Source organism: Eulemur rufifrons, chromosome 1 (genome assembly GCF_041146395.1).
Source record: "Eulemur rufifrons isolate Redbay chromosome 1, OSU_ERuf_1, whole genome shotgun sequence".
Lineage (NCBI taxonomy): Eukaryota > Metazoa > Chordata > Mammalia > Primates > Lemuridae > Eulemur > Eulemur rufifrons.
Genome location: NC_090983.1, coordinates 98,017,618 through 98,040,234, shown reverse-complemented (window position 1 = coordinate 98,040,234; position 22,617 = coordinate 98,017,618). Strand labels below are relative to the sequence as shown.

Genomic DNA, 22,617 nt, shown 5'->3' with positions numbered 1-22,617 from the left:
CTGCTGCCTTACCTGGGACAGATCCAGCATCAGGTCCCTACTTATTCAGGGTTCTGATGACTCAACAAGGAACACTTACAGGAGATTATTAGGGATTTATAAAGACAGAGACAAAGTTTAATTTTCTCTGTATATTTCTCCTTATCTAAAATTTAACGTGGAGTTCTTGGCCTGCTGTCCATGGATAGACTTCAGGCCCAAAAATGTTATGTGAAATAAAATGTGTTCATAGTTTTCATTCTATCCTTAAAGGTGTGTATGCTCCATAAAATATTAATAATCACTGATCTAAGACCTTTGTGTTGTACTTGTAAAAAGCCATTTATAGAACAGGGTAGAGATTACTCATAGGACTGTGGTCTTCATGAGGAACATCTGATGAGAAATGGTGAGCAGAGTGAGGCAATAAAAATAATTATGATAATATTATTAGCTATTAGTGATTCAATGCCGATAATATCCTAGGAGTCACTTTATCTATGCAAAGTAGATGTTATTAGCTTTATCATGTAGATGAAGGACACCGAGGCAGGTAAAACTTAGTTAACCTTACCCAGATTCTGCACCTCTTAGGTGGCCATGCTGGGACTTAGTCATACTGCCTTCAAAGACCACAGTCTCCCTCAACACACAGAGCCTTCATCCATATACATTTCCTGACCATCTGTCACATATTCAGCACTATCAGTGACACAGAAGAGCATTTTTTTTGTGAAATTTAGCAAGATACTTAGGGTGATAGGAATAACTCGTAAAGAACTAAACTAGGGTAAGGCACTTCGTTTCCCATGTCCCCTCCTTGAGATTTTGCTTATACCATTCCTGGCTTGAGTTGCCTCTCTACCACCTTGGGGTGATCTGAGAGACACCCTTTCTTCAAAGCCCAGGCCAAATTCCTGCACTTTCGTGCAGTCCTTCCTGAACCTACCTACTGGCCCTGTGAATTCTCCTTTTTAACCCTCGTGAGCTATGTGGGAGTCCCACCAACAGGGGGCGGTGTCCGGGCCGTCAGAGTCAGGCGCAGCGTTGGGCCCAGGGGCACCGGGGTGATGACAGTGAGGACGCGGGAAAAGCAAACGGGAAACGAAAATCGTGGTCAGTAATCAAGGTGGTGAAGAAACCAAAACGTGGATGCGAAGCCACAGAGGCAAGTGAGATGGGGAGGGGAGGGGTGGCTACCAAATGGCGGCCGGAGAGGAGCAAGAAGGTCTGAGGGGACAGCCGACTCCTCCGCGCAGGCGCCGCGGTTTCCTCAGCACTGCGCCCCGCAGAGCTCTGACCGCCCACCCAGCTGACCCGGCAGGGCGGCGCGGCACGGCCACCACAGCGCGCCCTCAGGGCGGTTCTGTTTTGTGATTTTTCAAGCTTCCACATTATTTGCGGTGTCGCCACTGGTCCCCCACCTGCTCGAGGCTCCCTGAAGCCGAGGCTTGCCGGCCTGTCTCAGTCTCCCCGGGGCCTCCTCGCAATGTAGCGGCTCCAGGCCTCGGTTGCGCGGCCCGAGGGCTCCGGGACGCTGCTCTGTTAACGAGACCCAGTTAATGTTACGGCATCGCCCGGTTCGGGGCGTGAACCCACCGCTGAGTTTGGAGACGGGTGGTTAGTTTGGGGCTGCGTCAGGGGAGAGGCGGAGGAGGAAAAAGGCAGCTCAGCTGGTGTGGGAGCAACAGGCACGGAAAGGCACGGAGGAGGGCGTGCCCAGAGTGAATTCCGGAAACAGGGAGCAGCCTGGGCCGGCTGCAGGGAGGCCGCGCCGGTGAGAAACTGCGGGAAGCAAGCCTATGCATCGGAAGAGCCAATTATAACGATTTGGAAAGCCCACATCAACGTTTCTGTTCACACAAGAACACAGAGCTGCTGGGAGCAGAGGGCTGAGCTTCTGGGGAAGGACTAAGTCCCCACCCAGGACTCCCGACCGTCCCCTGCAGCCCCGGGGGAAGGGCCGGGCAGCCAGGGGCGGGCGGCAGAGGCCGAGTCCGGGACACCAGCCGGATTAGACTCTCCGCCCTTTGCCGCCACCGTCCTTTCTCTCACCAAAGGCAAAGATTCTGTCCCCAAGCTCTTACATTGCAAGAGACGCCAGGAGGGGTTTCGTTGGCAATTAGCAAACCACACGGGCCCATTTCAGAAACACCCCATTGGCCTTCATGGATCTGTGCAGCCTTGTGATTTTTTTTTTTTTTCTTTCGTGTAAAAGTCATTTAGGATCGTAGGGAAAAAAGGATGTCTAATTAAAATGAATAAAATGTGATGGTGGAGCGCTTTCCGGAAGAGGAAGACGATGTCTGTGAATGGTGTAGCCACTGACTGTGTATCATTGACCTTCCTAGTCCTGAGTATAAAGTATGATCCGTATCCAGTGTGGATATAACACCCGCCCCCCGCCTGTCGCGCACAGATGTTTCAGGGACAGAGGAGCTAACAGGGACAGAGCTGCAGAGCTCTGTCACCAGCCTCCAGTGACTGCCCCTTCTACATGAGCATCGCGGTCTGGGGCATTGTCTGCAAGACAGCTCTCTGAAACGAGAAGTCTTCAGATGGAGGAGCAACCGTTGCTGTGATCATCGGTGGGGAAAGAGCATAAAAAGAACATGCTCAGCTCATGAGTTGGAAGTTTTGTGTAGAAGCACCTGACTTGATTTCAACTTTCACCTATCTCCACTCTGTTAAAAAACACTTGGATGGCCGGGCGTGGTGGCTCACGCCTGTAATCCTAGCACTCTGGGAGGCCGAGGCGGGTGGATTGCTCAAGGTTAGGAGTTCGAGACCAGCCTGAGCAAGAGCGAGACCCCGTCTCTACTAAAAATAGAAAGAAATTATATGGACAACTAAAATATATATATAGAAAAAATTAGCCGGGTATGGTGGCGCATGCCTGTAGTCCCAGCTACTTGGGAGGCTGAGGCAGTAGGATTGCTTGAGCCCAGGAGTTTGAGGTTGCTGTGAGCTAGGCTGACGCCATGGCACTCACTCTAGCCTGGGCAACAGAGTGAGACTCTGTCTCAAAAAAAAAAAACAAAAAACACTTGGATATTCAAATGAGTAGGAAGAGCAGGTGGAGTGAAGCTGGCAGGGTTTGCCGGCTTCTGTGGACTCCGTGGGTGGGCATGGGACTTGGTGCAGACTTTAACCGATACCGGTTGCCTCAAAAATCCATAACCTTTGACCCAATAATCTTCATTTCCAGTCATCTATTTCAAATTTCAGAAAATTATTTTTGCTTCATGGTTGTAATCTCAGTATTATTTTGGCAGTAAAAATTCAAACAATTCAAATTTTAACACAGCAAACTCTTAAATGGACTATAGTAAATTGATTAAATCATATTTATAAATGAAGAGATAGAAGTTTTCTTTAATAACTTCAAGTAATAATTTCATGGATAAGCAAATGAAATTGGTCACCTTAAAAAAGAAAGCCATAACACTGATTTAAGGTAAACCAATTACCAGAGAGGATGACTGCTATGGTCTGAAACTTTGTGTCCACCCCACCACCCCCTCCAAATTCATATGTTGAAATCTGATCTCCAATGTGACAGCATTAGGAGGTGAGGCCTTTCAAGAGGTGATCAGGTCATGAGGTCATGGGATTAATGCCTTTACAAAATAGGGGCAAGGGAGTTTGTTTGCCCTTCCACCATGTGAGGACACAGTGAGAAGTCTAATGTCTGCAACCCAGAAGTGAGCCCGATAGAACTTGGCCATCCTGGCCCTGTGACCTCAGACCTTCTGGCCTCCAGAACTGTGAGAAATAAATTTATGCTGTTTATAAGCTACTCAGTTTATGGCATTTTGTTGTAACTGCCTGAATGGATGAAGAAAATGACCATTCCACTACTAGTTTATTTCTCTTTCAGTTTTAAACCACATTACTTTTCATATGACCTTGAAACTATTTAATTTCAATTTTCCCAAAGAAAGGAAGGGAGCAACTGCTCAGGAGGCTAATAACATGGAAGTGATTTTTCCGGGGTATGAGGAGCATGCAGCATAGACGCAGGGGTTGTGAATGTCACACTGGTCACATGGCAGTGGAAGACAGCAGGGACGTGGAGAGAGAAGACATGATATGTTAGTTCCTTTTTCAAATGATTCCTTCCATCAGGGGAAAGTATCATTTATCACAGAGCGTACTCACAGAGATGAAACATGATCCCCAGGACAAGCTGATGAGATTATAGGCTTCACTAGACAGTAGGGAGTTTTCTCTGAGCAATTTTCACGAGCTTCTGGGTCACAGGAAGGCAAGACAAAGGCTTCTTCCACTATGTGTTGTGCACATGAAGAAATGAACATGTGTGTACTTTCATGTGCACGCTTATCTCTTCCGTATACCTCTGGGTGTGTTATCTTGACTTTAGATCTACAAGAAATCACCATCCACACTCCAAGGAGTTGCGTGACAGCACAAATGCAAACAAAATACAATAAACTACACAAAAGCCCACTATTGTTCCTTATCAATAAACCTGCTATATCCAAGACCACTGGACAACACCGTTCTAAAATGCCTTATTTTAAAGAAGTTCATTGTTTGATCAAATCTAAAGTAATGCTTGTTGTTACATTTCCTAAAACGAAGGAGATGGACAAGTCTGTAATATATTTACTCCAAACTCACTTCATGATTTGTAGTTTGGGAGTAAACTAAAATTCAGATTGAGAAAAAAAAAAAAGAGCTGTCTCCAATCTACCTCTATTATTCAGAAACTCTATGTGACTTCATTAATTGTCTACATAAAATGGCAAATAAATATTGGCTTACATGTCAACCTCAGTTAAATGGATTTGTAGATGTTTTACTTAATAACAGCTTCAATGGATTGGGTGCTTACTGTGGACCATGCACTGTGATAAATATATTATAAACAGATTTAATCATCACACTAACACTTTGAAGTAGACACTATAATTGTTCTGATTTTACATAAGAGGATACAGAAGTTCAGGAACTAGCTCACAATATCCCATAGTTGAGTGAGTCAAAGAGAATGGATTAAGAATGTAGGAAATAAGTCTCTCAAATATTATGTTACTGTTGGTGCTTCCAAGAACCTTGGATTGAGAAAACCATTAGACTTCCCTCTAGGATGAGCAGAAAGGCATTTTGTGACTGCTTAGCAATTTCAGCCATTGGGTTGGGTGATTACATGGGCTCAGTATTGGCCATTGCCCATTTAATCCCTTGATTTCAATTATTTCGAGACAAAGGCACAGAAGTGAATTGACATGTTCAATTAGCTCTAAAACCAGTTCTATAACTGTATTGTTCCTATTAGCCACTTGCTTTTTTCCTCCCCTTCTGTTGAAGATAAAGTAAAGTAACATGAGCATTTCTACTATGTTCTTCTTCTAAATGAAAAAAAAATTATTTTAAGAATAATAAAGTGAGTGACACTACCGCCAACTCTCAGTCAGGCTACTCTGCTTCCCTCAGGGAGAGATGTAACACTCAGAAAGGAAAGCTCAAAAGAAAGCATATTTCTTAGAGTGTAAGGAATAAAATTAATCATTTTCAGGAAACTATCGAGGCAATATATTTCTTATATTATGTATATAATAAACCACATTATGGGTATTGTACACACACTTCGATGGGCCATTTACTTTCTGATTGTTTATTATATGGAGCTGTATTAGCACAGGACAGAGGATTGGAGAAAGAAGAGGGAGGTATTTTTTATGTCTACTTTAAGCTGTTAGTTTTACAGCATTTCGGGATGTGGAGGATCGTCTTGTAGTCAAATCGAGCCATAAAGACTAAATTGAATTATCCCCATGGAACAGCTGTTGAATCTCTAGGGAGCGGGCAGGTCCCACAAGATTGCAATGGGGATGCTGCCTGGATGTCGCCTGCTAGAGAGGCTTACGGTACATGAGGGCAATGCTGGGGCTGCCCTGAGCTTTGAACCACATTCTGTAATTTACGATATCACCATACTCTTGCTGCCCAATTTGTTGATTCCTTGAATCTCCTGAACTTCCCAAGACTCAATAACTATAAGTGAGACTGTGAACTCTGGAGAAGGACAAAAACATTGTGCCTTCCAAAGCCCTTATTTAGCACCACAGTGACTTAGCAACTTGGAGCAAAGCTGGTATTGTAGTGGATATGTTGTCTTTGGGGGAAACTTTAAGCTTGACTACAGGAATGAAAGAGTTTGTACTTCAGTCTTTAACAGTGTAAACCGTTCCTTCCCACAAGGAATTCCTCAAGGGAAAATACTAGGTATATAAATGTACGTATGTGGGGGTGTGGGGGTGTGTATAGTGATAGGGATTCTCCCTTAAGCAGGGTGCTGGAAGCAATTTGGAAGAAACATAATGTATATTTCTTCCTTTAAATGGTGAAGGTTAAAACTAAGGTTGTTGCTACCTGCACAGTAAGACAGTTTTCTTGGGATTTTTCTTTTCCAAGTGCATTAGTACTAAATGGATTATTTATGCCTAATATTAACAATGCTGCCAATTAAACCCTGAGGAGTAAAGTACACCAGCAAAGTTTTAGGCAACTTGGTAACTGCTACAGTAGCATAAAAATTACCACAACATTTATTAAAGTTTTAGATAATGATTCTCTCAGAAAAGGAAATGATGGAAGCTGCCAATATTTGGAAACTGATGTTTTCTTGTTTCCTGTTTTCTTCATTTTTTTGCTCTGTTGATTCAGTGACTGTATTTAATATATCTCAACATTAAAGATATTTTCTAACACATAATATGTATGGAGATTTTCTTTATGAATGTTGCCGTAGGGATCTTAGTTATTTATATCTAAGGCTCAGGCTTTGATACTTTCAAGTCTCAGTTTATGAACAATGGAAGTGATCAATGTTTTTATAAACTTACTGTGTTTCAACTGGCTCTGCTAACTCTTAGCAAGATGGCAGGTAGTGCAGCCCTGTGATGTGCATGACATTAGGCTAAGTTAACCTTCTGGTAGGGCATGATCTCAATGTAAGTGTCCCTGTGTTGGCAGATTGCACTCACAGAAACTAATATGAAATATTTCTTGGAAATAAGATTGAGAAAGGCATGAGCATTGGTGTGTTTTCCATGGCTCAAGTCTCCTAACCTAAACTCAAGAAAAATGTCATCAGCATGCCAGTGTTTAGGTTATTTAGGAGGTGGATGACCTAAGCTCATGTAGGTAAGTTGCTGAATTGCCAGGAGCCTTGGGAATGAGCAAAGGAGGGACAAGTAACATCTCTGGATCCCCTAGAATCAGTCAGGTGACTAACCCCTCCCTAGTGCTATAGTAACTCTTCTGAACTAAAGGAGTCAGAAACTTGGCACAAACCTTTTAAAACATTGGCAAACTTTAATCCCAGCCTCACACTCTGGAATACAATGGCAAATTTTCAAAATATGTGTGAATGTGGAGCCTAAAAATATGAAATATTCATTATAGGTTATACTTATGAAGAGAAAAAACAAACACAACATCATTTAATACTAAAGTTTTTTTCCAGATAGTTCAATGGCCAGATTTTGAAGAAAATCAGGTTTTGCCTGTCAATGATAGAGTTACCTATTTTGCCATGAGTTAAAAAAAATGTTTAAGAGACTTCCAATTAGAGAAATATAAAGTAGCATTTTTTTTTCTATTTTTCCTGCTAAGTAGAACTAAAAGATCCTGGAAATTATGTGTAACACAAACCTAAGAAAACTCGGAAGGGTGGGAGAAGAAAGCATGCATAAGGAACACTGTACCTGGATCTACTTCTTAAGTCATTTGTCCTTGCCATATTGCTGAAGAACAGCCCAGAGAGACCAATTGGTGCAGACTAAATTTTAAAAAAAATTGCCATTAGAAGCCTGCTCTCTCTAGCCAAAGGATGAGGAAAGGGGTAGCATAAATAGACAGAATAATTTTAGGTAATAACTCCTGTACCCAAGCAAAATACCACAGAAAAAACCATGACCCAACTTCCATTCAGCTATGCTGTAACAAAGTGTCCAAAACCCGGCCAGGGAGGTATCAGAGAAGACCAATCTGGGAACTTCTGGGTATCCTGAAATTTAATCTTTTGTCAGATAGTATCAAGTTTTTCCTTGTGGTATCTATAGAGACCACATGGGGACTGAACCCCACTCAGCAGTAATGAGGAACCCCACCCACTCTCTGCAGGGATATAATCAGCTATGGCTTAGTGGTGAGTCAGGACTTTCATCACAGTCCAGTGATAACAAGGACACCCCCAGCACACACACACACTCACACACACTCCATGAGGTCACTGGAGGTCACATGGGAGCAGTAATGAGGTCTTACTACTCATTCAACCAGAGAGGTCCTTCATTGCTTTCAATACTTTTTCTTTTTTGGCTTTTGGCAATAAAAAAAAAATATGAGTAATGCAATAATCTTTCCTTCTCCTCTTGAATTTGCTAAATTATGTTTGACAATCAGAGCAAAAATAACACTATCTGGAATGGTTCTAAATATATAGAGAAGAAATAATGATTAAGACAATTATATGTTAAATAAGGGAAGGTAAAAAGCTGTAAAACACAGGTTTCTATACTTCACTCAAATTGGTAAAATTATGAAATCAGTAAACCATAATAAGGTATATATTTATATATAAATACATATAAAAATGCCTACAGAAGCCACTAACAAAAGCTATATACAGAAATACATTCAAAAACTAAATGAAGCAAAATAGAATTTGGAAAATCATTTAAGAAACACACAGGAAGGTAGAAAAAAGAGAAAGAGAAAAAAAACAAACAAAACAAAAATTAAGTAGGCATTTAAGCCTAAAACATTATTAATTAATTTAAATGTTACACAAATTAAAAGACAGAAAGTGGAAGAGTGGATTAAAAAACATGACCCAATTATTTGCTGTCTATAGGAAGGTCACTTCCAATATAATAACCATATAGGCAGGTTAAAAGCAAAAGGATGGGAAAAGTTATATCATGCACTTCAACATTAATTGAAAAAAAGTAGGAGTGGCTATATTAACATCAGATAAAGTAGACTTTAGAACAAAGAAAACTGTCAGAGACAGAGAATAATATATAATGATAAAAGGGCTAATCCACCAAGAACACATAGCAATACTAAACGTGTATGTACCAAACAACAGAACTATAAAATATATGAGGCAAAAACAGATAGAACTGGAAGGCAAAATAGACAAATCCACAATTATATTTGGAAGCATCAACAGCTTCACTAACACCTACCACATGCAAGGCACTCTGCTAGGCATTTTGAAGTAGTAGTAAAAAAGAAAACACAGTCCTGACCTTTATGAAACTCATGGTCTATTAGAGAAGACAAATATTATTTCATTAGAAAATCATTTAATTTGCCAGTATGATCAATACTACAAAGGGAATCTCAAAAAGACAAAGTTTAACCTCTCTTATTTAAAGTGCCCTATTTTTAATATTAGCAATAAGTAGGCAAATATGTAATTCCCAAGAATGTAAGAGACTCTGTGGTTCTCTTGCTGTATTTCCCAAGATAAAAAAGAAATTCATGTTATACCAGTGTAGACTGCAAATCCAACCCACAACTGAACACACTCCACAGCCAGGACAAGGGAATTCCATGGATGCCTCTAATGCATTTGTTTCTTTCACTAATGCAATTTACACTGACTCAATCCATGCCACTCCTCCTGTTCCCAGTGTCACCTGGGAGGCTGATGGGAACTTGAAGAGCATGAGATAAACATATTCTGAACAGATGCAGGGGTGGGGTGCCTAAAGCGAGACTTACCCCAAAGTAGTAGAAACTGTCAAGACAAAAATGATGGTTTGACTTACCACAGTATAGATCTGATGCTTTCGTCTCTTAGCCAGGTCAATTATATTTACTCCATTGTAGTAAAGGTTTTCAATACATCCATGGAAGTTTTTCTTTAAAAAGGTTCCAGGTTTGCCTGGTACTGGAATTCCTCCAAAACTGAGCTTTATAGGGGGAATAAAAATCAACTCTTAGTTAAATAGGCTCTAAAGGAATAGGAAAGGAAAGAAGTGAATTTTAGTAGAATCAATTGTATGCATGAACCAAGTGGCTCAAATAATTATAGATGCCACTTGATTACACATTTAAAAAGATACTGATTAGCTCATGTAAAAATAACTATAATTGCTTGCTTCTTAAGGGCTTATTTTATAAAATGATTTTCATTTCCTTTCTGAACCTTTTTAATACTAAATAAAACAATAATTTACAGAAGGATGAAAAAAAGAAAAGAAAATCAACATTTTTATATTTATCTTTTATGCAAGCATCTTTGAGACTATGGCCATACTAAAACTAAGAGACAAACAAAACATACCTCTATTTAGCTACAGAGAGACCTAGTTTAAAAGCCACATTGTATCCAAAATTGTATGTACAAAATTGTCCCCAAATTATCATCTATAAAGATGAAAAATAGGAAATAATCCAAAAGTCCTACAGAGTTTTGTAAAGGAAATGATCAAGCATCAATATGATGAGCTCTTAATTGTTAATAATGATGCTTATTAAACATTTGTAATAAAATGGGGAATAAGTGTAATGTTGATTGAAAAATGAAAGAGTTATAATTGGGCATAAAGTATGATGTCAGCAATAAAGTTTTGCATACAATACAGTCCAGAAGGAAACACACTGAATTGTTAATAATGTCTCTTTCTGCAAAGGTTATGAGATACTAGTTTTCTTTACCACTCTTCTTTCCTGTAAATATTAACACAAATTACTTTTTTAATGGATATATTATTTAAGAAACAAACCTGACCTGTTATGAATATTTTTTCTGCTATGCAAGTGAAGCAGGATAATTTCTACAATCACATTTATCCCAACACCATTTAATGAGAAATTCGGTTTTTCTCCACTTCATTGAAATAACACCACCAGCATGTACTTAAACTATGCAAATCTTTGGAAACATCCGCCCCCCACTTCTTTCTTTTTTTCTCAATGTTTCAGGAGGATGTGTTCTCCCAACCAGAATGTCTTGTCCTTATATGAATAACTACTGGTACTACTTCTAGATGTTTGTTTTCTTCACAAGTCCCACACTATATTTTTTAAAAAAATTCTTTCTTAATGCGCTACACAGTGCATTATAATAGGTGATGAGGATTATTAATACTATTGCCCACTTTTACGTACTACTGATTTAATTTTTAAAGAGATTTATATGATATTTTTCATCTATTGTATTTAAAATTTAATTCCAGAATAATTTTATTTAAAATAGCTTGTTGGAATTTTGATGGAAAATTTGTTATTTCCATTAATACATTTTTTTTTTTTTTTTTAGTAGAGACGGGGTCTCGCTCTTGCTCAGGCTGGTCTCGAACTCCTGAGCTCAAACAATCCACCCACCTTGGCCTCCCAGAGTGCTAGGATTACAGGTGTGAGCCACCGTGCCCGGCCTCCATTAATACATTTACTGGGAGAAGAATGGATACATTTTGACATATTTCATTTTCCTCTTCAAGAATCCAATGTCATATTCTGTTTTCAAAATATTTCTTATACGGCTCCTAAACTAAGGTTATTATTTTCTTTCCCTAGTGCACGTATTTGTCATTAAATTAACTGCTATGCATTTCATGCTTTTAAAAATTCCATTGTATATAAATTAATTTAATTCATGAAACATTTTATCACATAAAAGGTATACCCATCCTATTGGTGCTGGTTTATTTTCTCTAACCAAATACTTGTAAATACTTTTATGTTGAGTCATATACTTTTTAGCTAATTTCTTTGAATTTGTAAAGGATATATGGGCATACTCTTTATATTGTGCTTTGCTTCACCGTGCTTGGCAGATATTGCATTTTCTACAAATTGAAGGTTTGTGGCAACCCTACCTTGAGTAAGTCTATCAGTGCCATTTTTCTAACAGCATGTGCTGTGTCAGCATTTTTATCAATAAAGTATTTTTAAATTAAAGTATGTGGATTTTTAGATAATGTCATTATTGCACATTTAATAGCATAATGTATATATAAATTTTATGTGCACTGGGAAACCAAACAAATTTCTGTGACTTGCTTTATTGTGATACTTGATTTGTTGTGGTAGTAGGGGACTGAACCCACAATGTCTCCAAGGTATGATTGTAATCATATGATATATATAAAGCATTTTATTCTTTTTTAAATAAACTTTTGTACTTTTTTCCCCCTTATTTTGTTGTTTTGGTCAAAACTTCCTAAGACCTAGCCAAAGCTTTTAAAGCAATAGTAAACAATAATAATGGTATAGAACCTTGTAATAACAACAACACCAACAAAAAACGAAACCCAAATTTCTATTTCTTAAGTATATATAATGCTGATTCTGATTCCACATTAAGAAGATAATCTTATACTTTCATTTCATACTTTGTTTATTTATTTATTTATTTGAAATAGGAATGAAAAACTAGTTTTATCAATTGGTGTTTCAAAACTCCATTTGACAGAATATAGGATATTTTGTTTAATGTACTGATGGGTTGAATTGTATTACTACATTATAAGTTAACAGATTCTCTCTTCTTGACCATTCATCTGTTTCATTTTCCTTGAGATATATGCATTCATATTTTAAGAAATAAATGAGTTTGAGCTCTAGTTTTCTTTTGTCAAGTATTTAGATCAAGGCTAGACTTTGAGGAAAACTAAGAAGTTTTATTTGTTACTGTAAGAATGGTTCATAAATCTTAGAAAATAATCTGAAAAGTTTGAAATTAGTAATGAACTTAATTCCACAAATATTTTATAAAAATATTTCTTTGATAAGTTATAAAATCTTCTTTGTTGATTTAGTAGTCAAAAATTTTCTATTTGAGTCATTTTCATTTTTAAAAAAGGATATATTTTTGACTTGTAAATTTTTTGCATAAATCAAATTTATAATAGAAAAATTATAAATACAGTTGAATATTTGTTACTTTTACTTATTCATTTTTATAATTTTAAGTATTTAATGATACATTTTTTTTATTTTCATGTTAGCCACCTTCCTCAACTTCTACCAAAAAATTTTATTGCTCTATTTCACTCACTTATGATTTAGGAAAATACTGGTTGCAGGAAAATATTTAGAAAAAATAGAAAAAAACTGACTGTCTTTTTAAATAGCAACAAGTAGTGCTTGAAGGATTCAGAATAGAGGGCTTTGTCAGGTCAAATAGCATGGAGGATACTGTACCTAGCAAAACTGCAATTTCCTACTTCACCAAGGCGAGCTATCCCTCCTCGTAGTCTGGATGGAGAGTTTGGAGAAATTCAATGGGGAGAAGCGCACAGTTAGAGGTGTGGGGCCTGCTCTCTGCTTCTCTCTGGGGAATTGAAACTGGATGCAGGTTGGGTGGATACAGACAGACGTCACAGGCTAGATCTTGGAAAACACAGAAAGGTATTTCTGCCCAGATTCCCACACCTGTGATGGCTGCAGGCCTGTTAGAGTTGTCTCAAATTCCACATGGCCCCAGAGCAAAACAGCCGGAGGTGAGACAGATTAGCAGTGGTGAGGAGAGTGGCAACGGAGAGCCTAAGGGCTGCTTCACATCACCTGGTCAGTCCAGCACAGTGTGAGGGAGGCTGAGAGGGTCCCCAGGCCTGTGAAAGCAGGATGAGGGGGGCGGATGCGCCAAGGCTGTCAGGACATGTGCTGACGGCTGGTAGCTGGACTTAGATGTCTGGGAGAGTCCCAGCAACTACCCCTTACAGCCATAGGCCACAGGTATCACAGACAACAGCAGCAGAAGCTGAGACTTGATTTTCATGCCCCTAAACTTGGCAGTGAATAACATAGCTCCCCTAATGTAGGACAACGTGCAGACCACCCAGCCAGTGACCTGCTTGGGGACAAGGAAAGAAGTAGAAAGAGGAAATCACAATGTACCCCAATAATTACACAATAATTCACTCCCTTATAAGTAGGAATTAGCTAGCTATTATTCATCAAGGTTAGACTTTTCTGCCGTCAGGAGAAGCAGAGGCTAATGAACATGTTGAATCCAGTTAGGGAGAAAAACAAAACTGTATTTATGCACATTTGAATGTGACTGTGAATTTTAAACCTATTTTATATTTTTAGATTTTTCAAGTAGTTGAGAATTTGAGGTTATAATTGTACTGTAGAATTACAGATTTTAGTCTATTATCAGATAAGTTAGACCAGGGAAATTTGCCTCATATATTGATGTTTTTCTTAACTATTGGTTTTTCTAAATATTTCATAAATACTTGTGGACTATACTCGGTGTAGCCCTCTTAATTCCTTTAATAATCATATTTTTAGATCATTTGCATACATATTTTTATCTGATTTATCAAAACATTGATAATAAAAATTGAAATCTTGCTCTATACTGTGTTTCTGTGCATCAAGCCATCCAGGTGAGGGTCACTGCTATGCAGGAACCGGGCTGGCCAAATCATTGTAGCCATTCCTTGCAAAAATCACATATTGATCATTCTCAAGCTAGTCTCCTGCTTGGTTCAGCCGGCCTCTGATTGGCCCTGTCCCAAATTTCCAACAGTGGCTTTTCTCCTTGAACTCTGGCCCTTAGTTCACTCATCTCGCAGCTTCACTGGTTAAGCAACAGCCGCTTTCCTGGGCCTGGCTTCAAGGCCTCGGCTTCCTAAAACCGCCACACAGGTGCTCACGCCAGGGCAGCGTGAACCCATATCTACATAGTTTAAAATGGATAGTATTTTATCTTTGCATTTATTGATATTTCATGTGCCACACACATATCATAAGTGTTCTTAATTAGAGATCAAAATGATTATTTTACAACAGCCTTTATTTTTTGATCTTAATTTTTACTTTTGAAGGTAGCAATTTTTCTACTCATGTCTTCCTTCTGTACAAATTTATTTGGTACATCTTTGCCCCAAATTAAATCTTTGGTTTTTTTTTTTTTTAATTTTTAATTTTTTTGCTGATTCCATTGTTGAGGATGCTAATGATATACACATATATGTTTGTACTTAGACTCTGGCATATTTCATCATGCAGCAGATATTGCCGATACTGAATAGATATTGTATTTCCGGATGCATAGTCTGCATGAAGTGGCCTCAGTGTATGGAAGACAAGAGCTGGAAACCAGCTTCCATTGGGTCACGTGCTCATTCACTAAGTTGCCGTAGACTTTCCAAACAAAATTTGTCTTATCCCACCAGTAATTTTTAGTTAAAGTTAATCAATAACTCTTTTATTCTTATTATGCTGTTATCAGCCCTCAGAAATACTTGCAAACGTTAATTCTGTTTTTTTGATACAAATTCAGATCCCCGAGTAGCTGTTGAGGTCTTACTTTCTGTGAGCCGTGATTCCAGGCTCTGTGGTGGAACTAAGGATAAATCACACACTGTCTCTTCTCTCTGGAAACATGGGCCAGACACTAATGACAAACCTGTCCTCCAGCAGATTGATGGGAGGCAAAGTATGGCAAGAACAGTACAGAGACAGACTGTGCTATGCAAGCGAAGGAGGAGGAGGGATTGGAAATGACTGTGGAAGGCAAGCATGGAATTGGAGGGTAAAGTGTAGTAGCATTTTTAGGAATACATTCAGGAATATCGCATCACAGAAACATATATGAAGAAAACTATGGAGGGTGATAGAAAGGATCCCCATCCCCAGCCAGAAAATAAAAAGTAGCTGATGATACCCATACAAGTGACCAAAAGAAAAGGAAACCATAGAGTTTTAAGTTAGAAATAAAATGAGCAAGATAAGCTGGAGTCATGTGACAAGATTTTTGAATGCTGGGATGAATAGAGAGTTACTGAAGGATTTTTAGTAGAAAATTAATAATCATCTTTAGGAAGATGTCACTGATTGCACTGAGAGGGCAGAGGTTAGATCCAGGAGGGTTATTGTGGCCTCTGGTGACAGGTGACAGAAGCCCAAGAAATGCCGTGAGCCGGCACTCTCCAGACAGGAGCAAAGAAAACTCACTTTCCTTCAAGTTTTTGCACAAAGGCCACCATCTCAATGATGCCTACCCTGACTCATATATCTAAAATTGCAACATCCTCCCTCCATCCCTGAACTCCCAAACCCATTACCCTGATCCGTTTTTGTTCTTCTTCCCATAGCATATGTCATCTTCCCACTACATCATTCACTCGCTTGTCACGTTTCTGGCTTATAGTTTGTCTCTCCTGCTAGAACGGAAGCACCACAGGGACAGGAATCCTTGTCCTCTTCATTCACCTGGTTGAAGCACATAAAGGGTGCCTGGTACACAGCAGGTGCTGAACAACCATATGTTGAATGTTTTGGAATATCTCCCTGAAAAAAAGTTTCTGAAAGGCACAGATATCTTATTCATTTGTGAGCATGTAATTCCAAGAGGTATGATTGAAACAGAGTCAACAAATATTTGTTGAATTGGATAATAAAAAAAGATCACCAGCAATTTTCTTCCAAATCTGCTTTTGTCTTATTATCCTTTTTGACAATTCAGCCTCTTTCTTTTCTTACTTTTCTTGTTTGCTTGGTCTTGGCAAATTGCATGGTGCACCCTTCATTGATCTTAGTGGCCAACAAAAGCAGATATTGGACTGCAAAATTTCATTCATGGTCTCATCATCTTGGACAACAGAGTTTCTTCGATAACCTGCTGGATTTGCTGTTGTTATAGGTGGGCTCCAACTGGGTGAATCCCCTGTGAATGCTTGCTTTGATGTTAAATGCATGCGGTCCCAGAATCTGCCACTCTCTTTTCCTTTGATCTTGTTTTTCTTCTTCTGTCTGCTATTTGCTTGTCTCTTTTTCAATCTTTGATGTGACTTCCATGGCAATGAGTTCATTCCTCACTATTGGCTGTTTCTCTGACCCTGTTTGAAGGTGGGAGTCTTCCTTTTCTGAAGGTTCCACTTTGTATCTGACTTGAATTTCTGATACTTTTGAAGTTTCTCATTTGTAAATATTTGTCTCACTTTTGCTCTGACGGTCCACTTTGTAACCGAAGGGGTATGAAGAAGAATCCAAACTGCTGTCTTCTTTCTCAGCCTTTAAGACTTGCACTTCTGGGTGTTTGTTGAGCTGTAAAAAGAAGTTCATGGCCCTTCAGGAGGAAAATCCCACCACTGGCCTTTGGGACAGTAGTAAAGGGTTGATGAATTTCTACTATTAGAAATGAGGCCACCAGCTTTCTTTTGGTTTCCTATTGTGTTATCCTGGATGGAGCTGGAGCCCATTCTTCTAAGTGAAGTATCACAAGAATGGAAAAACAAGCACCACATGTACTCACCATCAAATTGGTACTAATTAAGCAACACTAATGTGCACATACAGTAGTAACATTCATCGGGGGTGGGGCAGGTCCACACCTAACCGACACGGTGTGCGATGTCTGGGGGATGGGCATGGTTGTTGGGGTATGCAAAGGCAATTTATGCAACCAAAGTATTGGTACTCCTGTAATACTCTGAACTTAAAAAAAGAAAGAAATGAGGCCAAGAATTCCCAATTTTTCTGGCAAAATCTCTTGATTTTTAAATATTAGCCTGAATTCAAATGATTAAAAAATGAAGAAAGAAAAACAGTATACAGGCCACACGTGTTGATGGTAATCCAAATCTTGCCCAGGGTCACACTTTCATCAAACTTCTGTTCTACTGAGTGTGGCTGGATCCGTGACTCGGTCTGTCACATCTTTGGAACTTCCGGCCCCAATAACTGCACCGTGTTCACAGTGACATGATGCCTTCTTCCTGACCCTACTGTGGAGTCACATATTGAGAGGAGCAATTGGTTACATTTTAACCAAAAATTACCTCTTCTTTGTTGCTTCTATAATCTATTCTTTCACAATTTTCCAGTATGCCTTTACTTCTACATAATAATCGTCCTATCTCTTTTTTGCTGGAGGAAGACAATGAGTGACGTCTTATCCAGGCACAGTCCTGCATTGAAAGGAGGTAGCATTGGCCTCAATTGTCCTCCCTGTTAACAGAGCACCTACGCTCCCTTGCCTCGTTCACGCCTGGCTTCCTGCCCCACGGCCAGGTCCCCACCGCTCCCTGGACAGTCTGGCTTTGGCTGCTGACCCAGCCCAACCGCTGCCCCTTACGCTCCACCTGGGTTTGGTCTCTCTAGTGTAACCCTCTGGGCTCTCTCTAGGATGGGGTTTTGTTTTAGTCAGATTATTTTTATGTATTGAACACCATGCTGAGAACTTACTTTGACTAGTTTTTCTCTGAACTTTGACTTGGATACTATTAATTATTTCATTTTACCACTGAGAGGAAAAAAATAAGATGGCATAGAGTGATTTAGCAGCTTGCCCAAGGCCTCACAGCCCCGAGGTGGAGGAGCTGGAATTGCAAGTCCTTCAGTCCAGAGCCCCATCCCTTACCTGCTACACACACTGGCTCCCCTCTGATTCCTCTAGTTCTCATCCTATTGAGTAACCCTCTCAATGAAGCACACCCCAGGGTAGGGTGGCAACCTGTCCCAGTTGGACTGAAACATTCCCATTTTTAAAATAAGTTTTGCACCCTCAGAACCCTCTCAGTCCTGGGCAACTTGGCACAGCCTGCCCCATGGTCTCAGGCAAAGCAAGCAAACTGTCCTATGCTATCTGGTGACCTGCTGCAGCCCCTAGGAGAAGAAAAGGAGAGGTGGTATGTAGTGGTGGCAGAGGAAGCCACCAATGTTTTCTCAACAGTATAAATCATCTGTTTTGACTTTCTTTGACAGAGCAACCCTATGTTCTCAATCTACTTACTATCAGGGTTTGCACCAGGGGATACACCAGGGGACTTCAAAATGTTTGTGGGAAAATGGAATTAAAAGATAAAAATGAAAGATATAAACTTTATTTATTAGCATAAGCTCCATTAGTTCGAGGCAGTATTGTAAGCACTGATATCAGCCATTTAGTCCATCCTTAAAGAACTGAGGATCCTGGGAATTTAACCACATCAATACTTTTTTTTTTTTTTTTACAGTATTAACTGAATAAAAATGGGTGCCCTTTACAGATTTTAAGATTAGACAACAAAAAGAAGTCTAAAGGAGCCAAATTAGAACTGTAAGGTAGATATCTAATGATTTCTCATCAAAACTCTCACAAAATTGCCCCTGTTTGATGAGAGGAGTGAGCAGAAAAATGTCATGGTGGAAAAGGACTCTCTGGTGAAGCTTTCCTGGATATTTTTCCTCTAAAGCTTTGACTAACTTTCTTAAAACTCTCTCATAATAGGCAGATATTATTGTTCTTTGGCCCTCCAGAAATCAACAAGCAAAATGCCTTGAGCATCCCAAAAAACTGTAGTCATGATCTTTGCTCTTGACAGGTCCATTTTGGCTTTGACTGGACCATGCCCACCTCTTGGTAGCCATGGCTTTGGTTGTGCTTTGTCTTCAGGATTGTACTGGTGAAGCCACGTCTCATCTCCTGTTACAATTCTTTGATGAAACGCTTCATGATCTTGTCCCCACTTGTTTAAAATTTCCATTGAAAGCTCTGATCTTGTCTGCAGCTGATCTGGCTGTAATAGTTTTGGTACCCATTGAGTGGAGAGTTTGCTGAATTTTAATTTACAGTCAGAATTATGTGAGCTGAACCAGATGAGATGTCTGTGGTGTTGGCTATCATTTATGCTGTTGATCATAGGTTTCCTTCAAAAGGCATGAGCAAGATTAATGTTTTCCTCAAAAATTGATGTGGATGGTCTGTTGCTTCAGGCTTCATCTTCAACATTGTCTGGTCCCTTCTTAAAATGAGTTATCCATTTGGAAACTGCTGATTTCTTTGGGGCATTGTCTCCATAAACTTTTCATAAAGCATCAGTAATTTCACCGTTCTTCCACACAAGCTAAGCTTCACCATAAATTTGATGTTTATTCTTGTTTCAAGTTTAGCAGAATTCGTGTCCTTCTGATAGCAGCTCTTTACTTCTTAATGCCCCCAAATAGATTCTTTTCTGACATGAGTTCATTTTGGTGCAAAAATATTTTGAAATTCATGCACAGTTTTTTGATAATATGCAATTTCCATGAACTTTTTGAAGACCCTTTGTATTTAGGACATTGTTTTTTATCAGTGTTGTTGTTGTCATTGTTGTTCTTGGTCCAACTCTGATTGACTGCTAGGCCTGTGGTTCTTTTCTCTAAATATGTATTTTTTCACGGATTCCCCAACATTAAGTCCTGACACAACCCAAATGACCTAACACATATTTTACAATTTTTTGTTTGAATTAATTTACACTATTTTTATGTTAGATTCTTTGGCCAATGGGTTAAATCATGCACATTTCAGTACTGAAGCAAAAAGCTCAATGGAAATCCTAACTTCAGTACCCCCTATCCTGAGGCCAGAGGGGCTTCTAGCATGGACCTGGAGTCCTAAAGGCCCCATGGTGGCCATCCTCCAGTCACGTCCTGGACGTGCAAAGGAAGGTGCTTGCGATACAAGGGGGATGACTATATGAAGCTTGCCCCCCCCCACTGTAGACCATGACCTTGCCACACAGCACCCCAGAGTTTCCTGCCTCAGCAACTCTGAAACTCCACTGAGGGTCTGCACTGTCTTCTTTCCCCATCTGAGGAGTGGCCAAAGGGCAGCTGTTTGCAACACGGACAGAGCTTGGACATGTGGGCAGTGTTTGTGAAGGTACATCTGTCATGGGAGGGGAGTAGAGCATATTTTATTAAATAATTGCTTAGGTTTATTTGTAACTTTTAAATATTTAGATCCATGGTATTTGCTTCTCTGTTTGTACTCTTGCCTCAGGCCATACAAGCATACGAGTTGGGCCTGGCTAACTTTATATCATTTTATTGATGATTATAGTAATTTAGTAATAGTAATGAGTATAGTAATTTAGCCCAAATTTAGCCAATCTCTAAATGTCTTATTAGCCACTTCCATTAGAAGTGGCAGGCTAATTAAAAGCTACTATCATCCCTCTAATAGAAAACAAGAAGATATGGCATCATTTGCTCTTTTAGTTCAAGTTAATGAAAACAATGATTTTTATTATACACTAGTGGTATTGAGATAGTCCCTCCATCATATTTGAAACAATTAATTTACTTGTAATAAACACAAGAGGAGTCTTTCTATGCCATTTCACTAAAATAAAACTTGAAAATATATAAAATTAGCAAGTCGACAAATCACAGCAATTTTAAATTTAAAACTAGAAATAAAGATGGCACCAAGTAACATGATTTGCAGCCTTGTATGCAAGCAGAGGCCTGAATAAGCCCCAGAGTCTGTGCTTGTGTCTCCTGGGTTGGTTCTCCCTCCCCCAGAAGGAAGGCCCTGTCATCAGATGGCTCTCGGGTCGGGCGACCACACAGACCAGGGCTCAAATACTGTTTCGATTACTCGCTGGTTTTTGGGGAATAGGATTGGGACATTCCTTAATCTTGCTTTTATATTTGTGATATAAGATATGATAACCTCCTTCACAGGGCTGTTTTGGGGGTTAAACATAATCACAAAATGCCATATATAATACAAACTGGTTTTTTTCCTTCCGTTTTTTTCTGTCTCACTTCTCTTTTGCATCTACTCATTTTCCTTTCATGTTTTTTTTTTCAGTTTATTTTTCTCTATGTAGGCCTTCTACTTTAACCTTGCAACTGAATTTGCAAAGAAAAAAGGATCAATAACAATTATACTGTCACATAATCTGGAAAACAGTTTCCTTAATGATCTGTAGTCATTTTGATCACCAAATAAATAGTTTTATTATGTCTGGCCAGTCCTTTAATCATGTCTGAAGCATAAGAGGACATTTCATGTCCACCATGAAATGTCAAGCAAAGGCAAGGGCAGCACCGAGGGCTGGCCTCTGAGCATGGGAAATTGCCAGAAACTCCTTAAGGGAAGAAAAGTAGGGTGTGGATTGATACTGTTTATGACTCATAGAAAATTCATTCATTTATTCAAGGGCATGGATTGATATCATTTATAATTAACAGAAAGAAAATTCATTCCCTTACTCAATAAATGTTTATGGAGTGTGTTTTATGTGCCAAACACAATTCTATAGAAATAAATGAAAGTAAAGAAGAAAATCTCAACCTTTATGATGAGCTTAAATTCTATGACTGGGGTGGGAATGACGAGTAGATAATTTAAAAAATAAGTAAATTTAATTATATATTATAATGTGTTAAGTGTTAAAAAACTATGCATAAAAATAAATTAGAGCATGCCATTTTAGTATCAAATATAAGAACTACCTTTTAAGTCATACATTCTTCCTATTTCCTAGGTTTCTTCTTCAAATACTTTTTTGCAGGTGATACAACATTCAAAAAGCTTAAAGAGAAAGTAAAAGTAAAAGGTAAACCTTCCTTCCTCTTTTATCCCCATTTCTGAGATCCTGTCTCACCTGGTGCTTTAGTATACTTCCAGAAATTTCTTTGCCTATATGTGTTTCCACTTTATATGTTCTTTTCTGTTTTTTAAACACAGAAACTGTTTACACTTCCCTGCACATTCATTTTTCTTTTCATTTAACATTTATATTGGAGACAGTTCTGTATCAGGACATACAGGATGGCCTCATTCTTTGCAGTGAGTGCACTGCACTTGGTGCGGGTTTGTGAAGCACCTGCACACAAGGTAAGCCGGGGCCAAGGCCTGGCTAATGGACTGGTAAA

The 22,617-nt window shown here is 39.2% G+C and overlaps 1 protein-coding gene across 2 annotated transcripts in view; it reads right to left on the bottom strand.

Moving 5' to 3' along the window:
* The window catches only part of CNTNAP5 (contactin associated protein family member 5), a 770,280-nt gene that overhangs the window by 372,688 nt on the left and 374,975 nt on the right, over positions 1-22,617 (bottom strand). Inside the window, exon 7 of one of the 2 annotated variants that reach the window (XM_069473762.1) lies at positions 9,792-9,935. In XM_069473762.1, the coding sequence (XP_069329863.1) occupies positions 9,792-9,935 (144 nt within the window). The remainder of the gene's footprint in view (positions 1-9,791; positions 9,936-22,617) is intronic. The other variant, XM_069473772.1, reaches the window with a different exon arrangement.